A 12922-nucleotide genomic window follows, 5' to 3' on the forward strand; every position below is an offset into this window, starting at 1 on the left:
AATCCCTTGGCACCATGCTGTCCAAGAGAACCAAGTTGGCTTGTCCACCACGGGCTTCCATAGACCTGTGGTTCTAGGCATGAGAATGCCCCAGGTGCTTAGCCTCACCACAGCCATGCTTCTTTGGTATTCTTATCATCTGATCATCTGCGTGAGTTTGAATCTGAGCTCCTGTTTCCCATTCTCTATTTGCCTACACCTCTTTGGAAAAACTGGTTCGATTGTGCCTAGGCCCATCTTACCAACTGTGAAGGCTACATAGTGGTGGCAGGAGTGGGAGGTAAGAAGACCTAGCCCTTTTGCTCTTTCATCTGCTAGCATATAGAATAGCTACGATGTACATGAGCATGATTTTGCACACCATAAGTCACCATTTGACCACAAATCGTTAATACAGAGTCCACAGGATTCTCAGTATGGATTTTCTCTTGCTTACTGTACAGCCAAGCCCAAACATATTTTAAAAAGAGATGTTTTGATGGTATAGTGATGATAAAAGCAGGTGCCTGTCACACTCTGTAGACCAAACAGGTTGGCCTGATATGTCAGGTTGACACATACATGGCATTTGATATTATACTACCCTGAGCCTATCCTTCTTCATATCAAGAAAAAAATGTATTTCTAGAAATCTCCCAGATCAGTTACAAAGGTCATTCAAAATATAAAAATATTTATAAAGAATAATTTTTTTTTTGTTTTTAAGCCCCAGACCCTAGGCCTTAGATTTACACATTGAGTTGCCTTGCTCCATAATATTCTTTATGTTTGAAACAAAAAAGAGTCAGAGAAACAGAGTAGTGGCTAAGATTATAGGTTCATTTTCCAATAGGTTCATCAGGGCAGGAGGTAAAGTTCAGGTGTCAGAGTGAAATGACACCAGACAGGTTATGAGAAAACCTGTATTCAAGAGTAGACTCGGCCACTACCTGATTGTGTAACTTTAGGAAAGATTCTTGGACTCCCTCAGCCTTAGTGCCTCATCTACAAAATGAAAGATATCAACTAGACAATTTCCAATTTTCCCTTTAGTTTGCAAGACCTCTAAATAAATTATGAAAATTAAAAAACATTTTCAGGAGGCCATAGATTCTACCCTATGCTCAGAGAGATCCAGGTGACAGGCCTTGGGGAAAGTTACCATGCCTTAGTATAATCATGATAATGTTTGTGAACTGGTTGCACCTTAGTACCTACATGTCATCTGAGTGCCCAACCAAAACCTCTCTAAAATGCCTGTCTTCTTCCAGTACAAAACAATCACAGGGAGAATCTAACAGATATCACACGTAGGCCTCTTTACTATCTTTTTGATGGATAGGGAGAAGTTGAGGAATGCAATTTTAAGCTCCTACATTAGGTCCTGAAAGGACACCAGTTAAGAGGCCCAGACTTTTAGACTTCCAGAAAGGGTGGAATTTCCAAAAGCATTCTATTTCTTGTTCCAGGGCAAAATGACACTAAACTGAAATGACTTGCAAGGAGGAATTCCAGGACAGACAACCTTTTCAGCACTCCCCGGGGGCTATCTTGCTGCTTAAGGGATTAAGGTTCTCATTTTTTGTTTTTGTTGTTTGTATGCTGGGAATTAAACCCCAGGTTGACTTTTAGATTCAAATTCTACAGCTTCTGTAATTCACATAAGACATTCCTTTAAAGGCTCTCAAGTTCACTCCTGTTTCACATTCCAACTGCTGCCTCATGAGGTCCAGGATATTGCCATTTCCCATGTGCTGCTGCAGTGGCCTTCCATCTAACTTACCCCTTTCTGGTTTATTCACCCCTGATTCACTCTGTAAACTGCAACCAGAATGAGATTCAAAACTGCAAACAGTGATCCTCACCCCCACATCAATCATGTCAATGGTGTTCCATCACTTCTATGCTAAAGACCAAAATGATTAACATGGTCTTCAAAAACTGTCTCTACCTTCTGACCCTTCACAGCCTGCCAGCTTCATCATGCACCACATTCTCTTCCTCTACTCCCCAGCTGGATGGGAGAATGTGCTGCTGCAGGGCCTCATTCGTCCTCATCATCCTTGTCTTTCCCCTGGGAACTGGATAATTTCTACATTCATCTCTCAGATCTCCACTCAATTGTTTCTTTCACAAGGAAAGCTTTTCTGCCCTTCACACAACATCCAGCCCTCCTTGTTGGCAGTCATAGAACCAGACACCTCTCCATCCACAACCTTATCTCAGTTGTAATTTTACAATCAAATAGGTGTTTGTTTGACGCATGTGTGTCTTTCCCTCTAGACTGTAAACTTCACAAGAGCAGAGACCATATGATTTTAGTTCAGGCAATGCATTTTCAGTGCCTAGCATAGAAGCATTTGTCACACAATAATCACTCAACAAATAACATATCTAATAAACGAAAGTGCTTAGTACCATTGCGCCTTCAGAGATGAATCTTTGCCCTTCAGAATCCAACAACCACTACAAAACAACTATGAAGCAAACTAGGCTATGAGAATAACTGGATAAGAAGAATGATGCAGCTCTGTATGCCCTCTGATTTGCTGCGCTCCTTTTTACCTTCTCTATGTGAACCTCAGCCTACATAAGTGCTGATTGATCACAGGTCACTCATTTTTTATGCCATTTGCATTTTCTATCCCCAACCCAACAATTTACTTTTATGAACAGCAGAGTTTCCCCTTGTATTGGTACAGTTCTTACTTGTTGGCAACATGGGCAGTACTATCGATTTCAAATAACTGGGGCCACATTAGCAGACACCCTGATTCAACATGCGGAGTAATTTCAATCTGTATTAAACTGATAGCCCACATTAGGGCCACATCTGTGTTTACAGAGCGACTCACACTCTCAGAAGTGTCTGTCGCAACATGTCATGTGAGATCCAAAACTATGCAGCTCCGGCTAGGAGCTGCTGCACGTGTGTTTGGTTGGTAGTTCAAAGCTGGTGCTTACTGACAAGCACAAACCCTGGAATAAATAATAATTCTAAGCAACCTCTGCTCATTTCTCTCTCCCATTAGCAAAGCCCACCCCTAAGCCTCTGTTCTCACTCTGCAGATGGATAAGAAGCTAGGGGTGGGGGACAATGCAAAGTCCCAGACACATGGGAGAACTGAGTGGGAGGGATAAACCATAGGGCCAAATATGCTGATATTTAGTATTTGTGTGACCTTGGCTGGTGATACATTCATTTGCCTGTTCATTCACCCATTATTCATTCACAAATACTCTCTGAGCACTTATTCTCTGCCCTTGTGCTACGCACTAAGGATCTACGGAGGAGTGAAATGGATGCAGACCCTGTCTTTATTGGCCATGATATAGGAAGGAAAGAGAGATAAAAAAACAAGAATCACTTTGAACTATATGAACTCAGTATTAGAAAGAAAAGCCTAGTTAGGCAAACTTGAAAAATAAACAAGGAGGTCTAGTCTACTATAAAGTACCAAAAATGTTCTCCTCGAAAAGCAATATTTAAGCCAGGTTCTGAAGGATGGATAGGGTGTTTAGCCAGAAAAAAAAAAAAAAAATGTAACAGAATCAGAATTTTCAACCCCGGGAACCTGATAGGTATGGTGTTTGAGCAAGGAGAGGACGTGGCTTGTCTGAGAAACTGAGATTGTCTAGAGTGATCAAAGCCAAGACCTAGAAGGGGGGGCACAGATGAAGCCAGAAGAAAAGCAGGGGCCACATGTTGGTCTTATGGACCTTGTCACATACTTTGAATTCTATTCTAAAGTCAACTGGAAATCTGCAGAAGGTTTCAAGGAAAGCAAAGATCAGATCACAACTGGGCAACATCTCACAGCCTCTTGCCAAGAGAAAAATGACACCAAAGATAGATTTTATAGGTGGATCATAAAGCATAAGACTGTTGCTATTAGTAGAAACATCAGCAAACTCTCAAGTTTGGTTAAACAGTATTTGCAAATTCCCCAGAAATGTCCACTCAGGCCATATCAGAATCTCTATCCCTTGAAGTGCAAAATATGCTGGTTTTCTCCAGTTGAATTTCAGTGGACAATCCACTGTCACTTGCCATTTCCCACGAACATGCAAGCAGCCATTCCAATCAATGGCCTGTGTCCAGATGCATCGATTCATCTTGGCCTTTCCAGGGGTCTCTCAGCACAGCATCTTTGCTCATTAAAGGAATGTGTCTGCATCATAATGATAATGCTTTGCGCTTACCCAGCACATTGCCCAGGGGTGTCTCAGAGCATTTTGCAAACATTTAATTAAGTTAGTCTAGTGGCTGCAGGGAAGTCCCCAGCCTCTCAACACCAAGGGACTTGGTGAAAGAAAAGGCCTGGGAGACAAGTATAGGCTCTGCCTCACCTCTGCTGGGTCTGAGGTGCAAAAATGAGTGACTGCACAGGAAGTCTGAACTGCTAAGAGGAAGTTCTCACACATGGACATCATTGTCTGGTACTGGCTTTTGCCGTATATGCCTACAAGGAGAGGACTGAGACTTGAAGCCACAGTTGAGAGTTCTGGAAGATGGAAGACAAGAGGGAGGGCCTGCTTACCATAAGGAGCTATGGGCTATGGATATAATTTGGGGAGTAGGTAACCTCTGGCTTGGAAATGAGTGTGTGTGTGTGTGTGTGTGTGTGTGTGCGTGTGTGTGTGTGTGTGTGCACGTGCGCATACATGTGCATATACACGTGTGCACATGTGTATGTGTATGTGTGTAGATGCATACATGATTGTCAGAGGATGATGAAAATGAGAGAGTGAACGTATATTTATACAACTACAGGAAGTGCTTTCTTTCTTCTTAAGTTCATCTCATCTCTGATTTAGGATTTTATTCCCACTCCATTCTTAAATCTGCCTTTACTCTTTCACTGAGCCCTAAAAACACTGCCCTCACCTTAACCCCTGCCCATCTTGAATGAATAGTGTAGAAATCTAGCAACTGAGAGGGATTTGGGGAAGGGAAAAGGAGGATTGAGGAAGGAAAGAGTTCAAATAATACTATAGCAATGTATGAGGTTATTGCTATCAATTTGATTAACATGTACAGGGAGGAAGGAGAAAGGAGTGGGTTGACTGAAAAGGAAATCGTTCAAGAGCTGTGTGCCCATATGTTTGTATCACATTGAACCTCACTATGCTGTATAACTGTAACGCACTAATAAAATACTTTAAAAAATATGAACCTAACAACAGGAACTTTAACTTCACCCTCTTATGTTACCACCTTCTCCACCAAGGTAGAGCCAACCAAGGCTTTAGAGAGTAGTAGCAAATTCTAAGTCTTATTCGACCCACAGCAAAAACAGCAAGAGTGACAAGTGTCCTCAGGAGCTGGAGCTGCAGGGGAGGGTAAGGATTAGGAGTAGAGAGCCAGGCAGAGCTGCCCCGAGGTGATGCCAACCTGCCCAACCTCCATGTCTGGAAGGTGCCAGTCACCATCCAGAGGTGCTAACGTCCACTGCTACTGACAGCCTGGCTTGTCAGCAGCCAGAGGCCATCTGTGGACTGACACTTGAGTTCACTGACAGGAAGAGAGGTTTGCTTCCATCTCTCCTCTCTTTCCAGCCTCAGGCAGCTGCAGACGGATGGCAGCCATCCATCCACAGACAGGGCTAAAAGCTGAGGGCCCCTATCCAGTGAGCCAAGTGACCTTGGAAAGCCAGAACCCATGAGCTGAAGACAATACATACACATGAAGACAATACAGGCACATAAAGCTGCGATCAGGCTCCTAAAATTCCAACTGTCCCAGGCTTGTGAACAAGTCCACATACTTAGCACCCCACCAAAAACATTTAGGAAACCTAAGAGGACATGCCTGATGACCTCATTTTCCACAGCAGAAAAGTCAAATTCCAGGCAGCTCAGAGTAAGCATGTGTATTATGTTGGGGGAGGGAGGCCAAAAGAAGGAAAAAGTTATTTATTTCCTCTTTGAGAGTTTGAAGGAGAAGAATATCTTAACACAATTTGCTTAATCAGAATCTGCATCAAGTTTTGCAGGGTAAACAAATGACTGAACTGCATTTTGCTAAATTTCACTTAATTTATGAAGGCATATATGAGTATGGCTTTACTTTACCCTTCTCCTTCTATACCCATAATGACTACCCTGTCCTGGGCTCAAACACCTGAGTATATTTTTTCTCTTTTCCCTACTATTAAAAGACCAGCAAAAATTTTTTTTAAACAAAAATTTGCAAGCACTCAGCTCGATATTATCTAACCTAAGCTTTTGGCTACATTTGGAAACAGGAATCACACAAAGCTGGAACCCATTCTATAGAGTAGTAAACTGAGACGCAGAGAATATCTGGAACCAACCAATGCCAAATGCCTTGAACCTCAAAGGCCTGCTACTCAGAGTCTCATTGGCCAGCTCTCAGGACATTAAAGCTTGGGTAGAGACCTATCCCATGGAAAATGCCCCACAGAACAGGCTCGAGGCTGTATGCACCAGGTATATAGTGTCTGGTGATTGATATGGGAGACCCATGCCCAGAGCTAGTTAAGGATTTTTAAAGAATTGCCTGTCACGTTCCAGGCCACAGGGATGTGATGGAGCGTGCTGAGGAAGAGCAAAAGCATGAAAGCAGACAGGACTGAAGTAACACAGGAGAAACTCAAGCCATTCGGGATCTCTGATTAAGCTCAGGTTGAGTAATGCTGCCCAGCTCCAGGCTACTGGAAAAGCCATCGACACCTGTCTCCTCCTCAGCGCCTGCTATTGCCATCAGGCCAATGTTGAATGCCAACAGGATGTGGTCTGACCTTATTAACATGTCAGTCATTTTAAGGGATGAGGGCCACTGATAGCTCCAGGGAGAGGATGAATCTATGATTGGCAAAAGGATGATGAGGTCTTATTCAAAATCAGGCACCTGGTTCTTGTTCCTATCTCTTTGTTGGTGAATCTGGAGCTTATGATTCCCCTGTTGAATCCCTTCTGCATTTCAGCCTTAGTAGGTTTTTCAACACTATACTGGTGAGGTGGTAAGTGAGAAAGAATTTTATAAAAATTAACTGTAGAGACTTCTCCCAGGTCTCACCCCAAAGCCAAACATCCCAGAACCCAAACCCAAAATTTGATGTGCTTCCCAAAGGAAGATCTTGGGAAGTATATGCTGGGGAAGAAAGAATTCAAAAATCACAGAGAATGTCTATTCAAGCCTAGAGCTTTCTGACACTAAATAGGCCAGTTAAAGATTCAGTGGTGAGACCAGCCTGGGAATCCAGGCTCACAGATCCCTGCAGAATTATCAGACTCAGTTCAGAGGAGGAAAGCGGGAACTTCCTTGCATCAATGCACAGGACAGAAGGCCCACACAGGATGGGCTGAGGGGAAGGAAACAGACAAGATGCAAAGGTCTGAAGTGGAGAAAAGCAGCCTTCCAGGTTAGAAATCCAATTCTTGTCAATGTTTCCAGAATTGAGCCTTGGCTGCTAAACATAGCAACCACTTCACCCCCACCCCACTCTGCCCCCAGTGGCAGAGCTAAAGGAGAAAAAAAAAAACTAGCAAACTATGGGCTCTCACTCAAAGGCTGCAGGCCATGGACACTTGGTTTTAAACTACAAAGCAGTCTGGAAGTCACCTTAAGGACCAGAGATGCTTATCATTTGTAAATGCTGTCTAAAACAGAAAGACAGAATTTGCATTTTAATCTGGCCCTGCCCCAGGTAATTCTAATACAAATGTCTTACAGCCTCCACTTCCTGTTTCCCCTCTTTTTCCCAAGAAGCTCCCAGACTTCAAGTCTCAAAGGGTCCCAGCAGAGTCCTCTTTCCTCTTACCTGGGACAAGCTGACTGCCACCCTGGGTGCTCAGCATCTGGGAACTGTTCTCCTAGCACAACAGTTAAAATGTGAACCATGCCTGGGTGTGATGGCACACATTTGTAATCCCAGTAGTTGTGAGGCTGTGATGGTAGAATTGCAGTTTCAAGGCTAGCCTTAGCAATTTATGGAGACCCTGCTTCAAAATAAAAATAATATAATAGGACTGAATATAGGTATAACTCGGAGGTAGAATGTCCCTGGGTTCACTCCCTAGTACCATTAAGTAATGTCAGTAAGTAAGTAAAATATAAACCATAGCCCCATACCTCATCTTGGGTATGGTCTTCACAGTATCTATTTGCAACTGTCTTCCCATCCTAGAGATCCTGTCTAGAGAAGCAATTCATGACCATGACCATTACCTTCTCCTGGAAACAACAGCATTAACCTTAAAATTATTCTGGGATGTAAACCTGTTTTACCAAGAAATAGAAAGCTGCAGAATGACGTGGCATTGAGTCCTAACCAGGTCAGGATTTCATTATTGCATTAGCCTTCTGTCTGTAGATGCAGGAAAGTAAATGACTAAGGAGATGGTATTAACCACATGGAAGAAAAGGCATCATTTGAAACAAAGGGGGAGTAAAAGCATCCAAAGACATACTGAAGGAAGTAAAACTGAGAAAGAAATCCCAAGAAAATGGAGCAGCTCCAGGGTACTTTTGGCCCCAGCTAGGTTCCCTCCTGCAGGAGCCCCCCAGGACTGTCATTTCTTCTTTGCCACTTAAACCTCCCAACAACTTTCCTCTCTTACACCTCTCAACAACTTTCCTCCCTGCTGCGATCTCAGGCCAGGTTCCTGGCACAATTAGCATAAAGAGCAGCCCTCCCAGCAGGCAGCAGGCCAGGTGCAAAAAGGAACTGGAGCTGACATTGGGGCATGCACTCCAAGGACCCAAGATTGCTTGCCATCTTACCCCACACCCAGGGTCCCTGAAACCAGCAAGTCCTGTCCTATCCCCTTCCACACAGCTGGCTTTAGGTATGGATGTTTCTCCTACAGTTAACTTCTGCCTGCCCCTACTAATGAGGAGATGTGTTTTAGGGTGCTGATGCATCCCTAGAGGGAGGTTTCACCCTAGTTCCCCACTCCCTTCAGGGTGCACTGCAATGCAGCTTTGCTGGCTAGGGCTCACTTCCTTCCCCTTTTAAAAATGTAATGCTCTGGATTTTGCCTTGAGGGGCGCTTATACACTGCCAGCATTCCCTTGGGAGGGAGATTCTGATCTATGCTCCAGCACAGTGAGGGGAGGAATGTCAGCCCCACATCTAGAGGACCCCAGGAGCTGTCATGCAGTGAGGACTTCAATAAGAAGGAAAGTTACTCTTCACTGGGGACCAGAGCACCTACCTGGCTCCCTCTACCAGGCTTAAGCAGGTACTAGCACTTTGCCCACTGGTTTTTCCACCAGCCCAGCCCAGCAGCCAGGCTGCAACCCCCTAGGAGGTTCTTTAAGTGCAAAGGTAGAAACAACACCACTCCCAACTCAGAACTTCTCCTAAAAGGAACATCCAGGAGCATGATTATGCGGAACTGCGGAACTGTGCTCATTTCTGCTTGGCAAAGTACAATTCAAAACTAAAAAATAAAATAAAATTATAAAATTTAATTTTAATTTAAAATATTTTAATTAAGAAACATACACTTGACTTTTTGTTTAAAAAAATTGGTCCTCTCTTCTTTTTTCCCTCAATTAACTTCCTTTTTTTTTTTTTCTGATTTCACTTTGGTAGTTTAGAAGTACTTAAGGAATTATATTTTTTAAAACAAACAATAACAACGGAATTAAAAATACTTATCAAGGGGTTCTGAGTATAATATAATGTGAAATGATGTGTTTTACTTATAAAAACATATGTCAGGTTTTAGAGTCTTAGTGTTCATATTTGTGTATATATATGTATAGGAATTTAGGTCTAAGCTAATGTTTAACCCAATACATGTATCTCAATTTGGAAAAAAATTAAATAAGTGATAAAGAGATCCTATGTGGCCTGGGGTTTAGTATGGAAACCTACCAACCCTTTGATGCTGCCTAAAACCTTGGCAAGCATAACCAGGCCCCTTTAGCATTGTTTGAAAGATGCCTGCGGGCATTCAGTTATCTGCTTGCAGAGGACTCCCATGCAATTTCCAATCTATTAAGACATGTTTGGTTTTGTAACGCTTCTACCAAGTATATTTTGGTAGGATTGCAGTATGGTGCCAGTGTTGTTGCAGATTTGTTTCCCCAAACAAGTAACTGCTAGAAAGGTAGCATCCCATTTGAATCATTAGATAAGGTAGGGAAGGTGCTTAGGAAAATCAGGTAAATCCAGATCGACAGACCAGGCTCTCCAGCCTTCCCTCAGTTTGGACATTCCAAATACTGTCAAAAAAAAAAGTCCTATTTCTGATGTGAGGACGTAGGAAGAAGAAAATGAGAGGATTCTGAATCTCAAAATCATCATCTGCCCATTTAATGGAAGGATACAGAAAGGATGAGAACCCATAGAAGGACTGTGTGCAGAAAAGAAATGAAATAAATAGCAAATTCAAAAGCAAAGAAGAAGAGATGGGGAGAGGGAGGGAGCTAAAGTCTGAGCAGAGAGGAGAGAGCTCCAAAGGGAGAGAGAGAAGAGGTTGAGAATATAGGAGAGCAAAAAGAGAGGGGAAAAAGAAAGAGGAAGACACTGAGCTCTACACCATTCAGAAAGGGAGAGAGACCAGGTTGGAGAAATAAAGATGCCTCATCCATTCTGCAGGTCCCAGCGGAGGCACAAGAAAAATTGACGCGTGGGAGTTTAGACCCCCTCTTGGACCTCTGGGACCATAACTGGTTAATGCCAGTTGATACCTTTCACAGAAACAGCAGTGCCTCTCAGCACAGTAGGATCTTGAACCCAGTTCAGCGCATCCCCAGGAATGGAGAGCAAATCCCATGCAGCGAGCATCCGCGCGTGTGTGTGAGCAAGCGAGCGTGTGTGCACACACACAGCAAGTCTACCTCTTTAACTCACACGCCTCTCACACTCACTCCCTCTCTCCCACCCTTCCTCCTCCTCGCCTCTCCCTCTTCCCCTTCCTTTTCTGCCCTCGCAGGGCAACAATCGCCCCAGAAAGAGAAAACATCCTTCTTCAGTACCTGGGATGAAGAGCAGGGCAGTAGTGGCGGAGAAGACGATCCAGTAGGCGGGATGGTTCATCTCGACACTGTGGTGCTCTCGGCTGCTGGGGTTGCTCCTGCTTCTGCTTCTGCTGCCGCTACCGCTGCTGCCTTCCTCTGTGCTGAATTCTGAGCAGGTTTAAATCCAATGTTTGCAAAGGGAGGGAGAGAGCAGAAGAGAGAGAGAGAGAGCGCGAGAGATGGGAGCAGGCAGGCAGCGTCTCTGATTTTTTTTTTCTTGCACATACACACAACTGGTAAGAATCATCAGCACCAATATGAACAGGGCTCAAAGCAGACCTCCTCCAAGACACGCATTGACTCCACTCTCCTGAGCGACACCAGGAGACTTTCCTGTTTGGAAGGCTCCACTCCAAGGGGAGTTGAAGCCTGCCCCTACCCGCCCCCTCACCGGGAGCACAGCAGTGCGTACTGCTATCTGTGTGAGTATACTGGTGCGGGGCTCCTGTGGGCATACAGGGCTCCTTGCTGGGCAGTGGGGAGGGAGCTGGCTCTGTTGGTTTACACTCCAGCAGGGCTCAGGGCATAACCAAGAGAGAAAGGTTGGTTCTTAGGAGAAATGTGACTAATGTCCATGCCAATTCCTTATCATTCTTCCTTCTTCCTGGTCTCCAGGCAGAATGCAGCAAGATCTGCATCCCACAGGGAGACTTAGACATAGGAATCTGCACCCCAGTCTCTCATAACACCATGAAGAGCACTTAGAAGCAATCTGGTTTCCCCAGGGGAAAGATGGACATGTTAAGTGTGTGTGTGTGTGTGTGTGTGTGTGTGTGTGTGTGTGTGTGGTGTTCTTTCACCAAAGATGCAAAGAGAATTGGCCAGTTCCCCACAATTAGAGCATTCTGAAACTATACTAAAACAAGATGCCCAGACAATTGCTATGATTACAGTATAGGAAGGGATGTATTCAGAATAGATCTCAAAGAGTTACAAACTTGCTAAAGTCATCGGAAATCTTCAAGAGGAGAAGGTCATGGAGGGATACCTGTGTCCTCCTGCCTTCCTTTTTCTTTTGACAGCCCAGTTTGTCCCTTACTGAATGATAGCACAGATGGCATTTCTGGGTTCTATACACTTTCTAGTCTCCCCCTGCCGAGACGCTTGGTCTAGAGAAGGCCTGCAGTCTTCCTCCCCAGGGTATACAGCACGCTGAAAGCTGAGCAAAGCCCCTATTCAGAGTGTCCTGTACTGTGAGGATCTGTGATAAAAAACTGTACCAGGTAAGACAGGAGGGACTGGAGAAACATTGCTGCCACAGAGTAACCCTGCAAAGGTCCCACAGTCACTGGTTTATCTTCCTCAGCTCAGTATGCATATATCTCAAGATTTTCTAGTTAGGAGACCCTTTCCTCCTCCCTCACAGTGATTCCAGATACTCAGAGATGTTACTTCAGTTAATCCCCACAGAGCCCTGCCCTGTGGGCATTATTGCCTCTGGTCTTCAATAGACTGGAACTGAAGTCCAGTAAATGCCAGCAACCTGTGAAATACTATGCAGCTGATGAATCCAGATGCAAATCTAAGTCTACCTACTGTGGAATCCACAGTTTCTGTAAAGCAGCCAACTGCCAACAGGTTATTTGGCACTAACTGAGTTCCTCTCTTTTTTAGAAAATAAGGTTTGTTTGCTTTTAAAGAAGAATAAGGAGCCAGACATGATGGTTCACACCTGTAAATCCCAGGATTTGGGAGGTTGAGACAGCTTGGAGGTAGAATGTCTCTGGGTTTAATCGGAAGGAAGGAAATAAAAGAAAAGAGCAGAAGAAACCAGGTATGATTTTACATACCTGTAATCTCAGTTCTGAGGAGGCTGAAACAGGAGGATCACAGGTTTAAGGCCAGCCTCAGTAATTTAGTGAGACCATTTTTCAAAATAAAATTTACCAAGGGCTAGGAATATAGCTCAGAAGTAGAATGCCCCTAGCTTTAATCTCCAGTACC

The 12922-nt window shown here is 44.0% G+C and overlaps 1 protein-coding gene across 2 annotated transcripts in view; it reads right to left on the bottom strand.

Annotated features, from left to right (window-relative positions):
• The window catches only part of OPCML (opioid binding protein/cell adhesion molecule like), a gene marked incomplete at both ends in the record, with an annotated part of 1238220 nt that extends 1227087 nt beyond the window's left edge, over positions 1 to 11133 (bottom strand). Inside the window, one exon of one of the 2 annotated variants that reach the window (XM_080694965.1) lies at positions 10937 to 11133. In XM_080694965.1, coding sequence (XP_080551091.1) covers positions 10937 to 10997 — 61 coding nt within the window. The remainder of the gene's footprint in view (positions 1 to 10936) is intronic. The other variant, XM_080694966.1, reaches the window with a different exon arrangement.
• Between the last annotated feature and the right edge of the window lie 1789 nt (positions 11134 to 12922).

The sequence above is a fragment of the Muscardinus avellanarius genome (genome assembly GCF_963383645.1).
Source record: "Muscardinus avellanarius genome assembly, chromosome: 1".
Lineage (NCBI taxonomy): Eukaryota > Metazoa > Chordata > Mammalia > Rodentia > Gliridae > Muscardinus > Muscardinus avellanarius.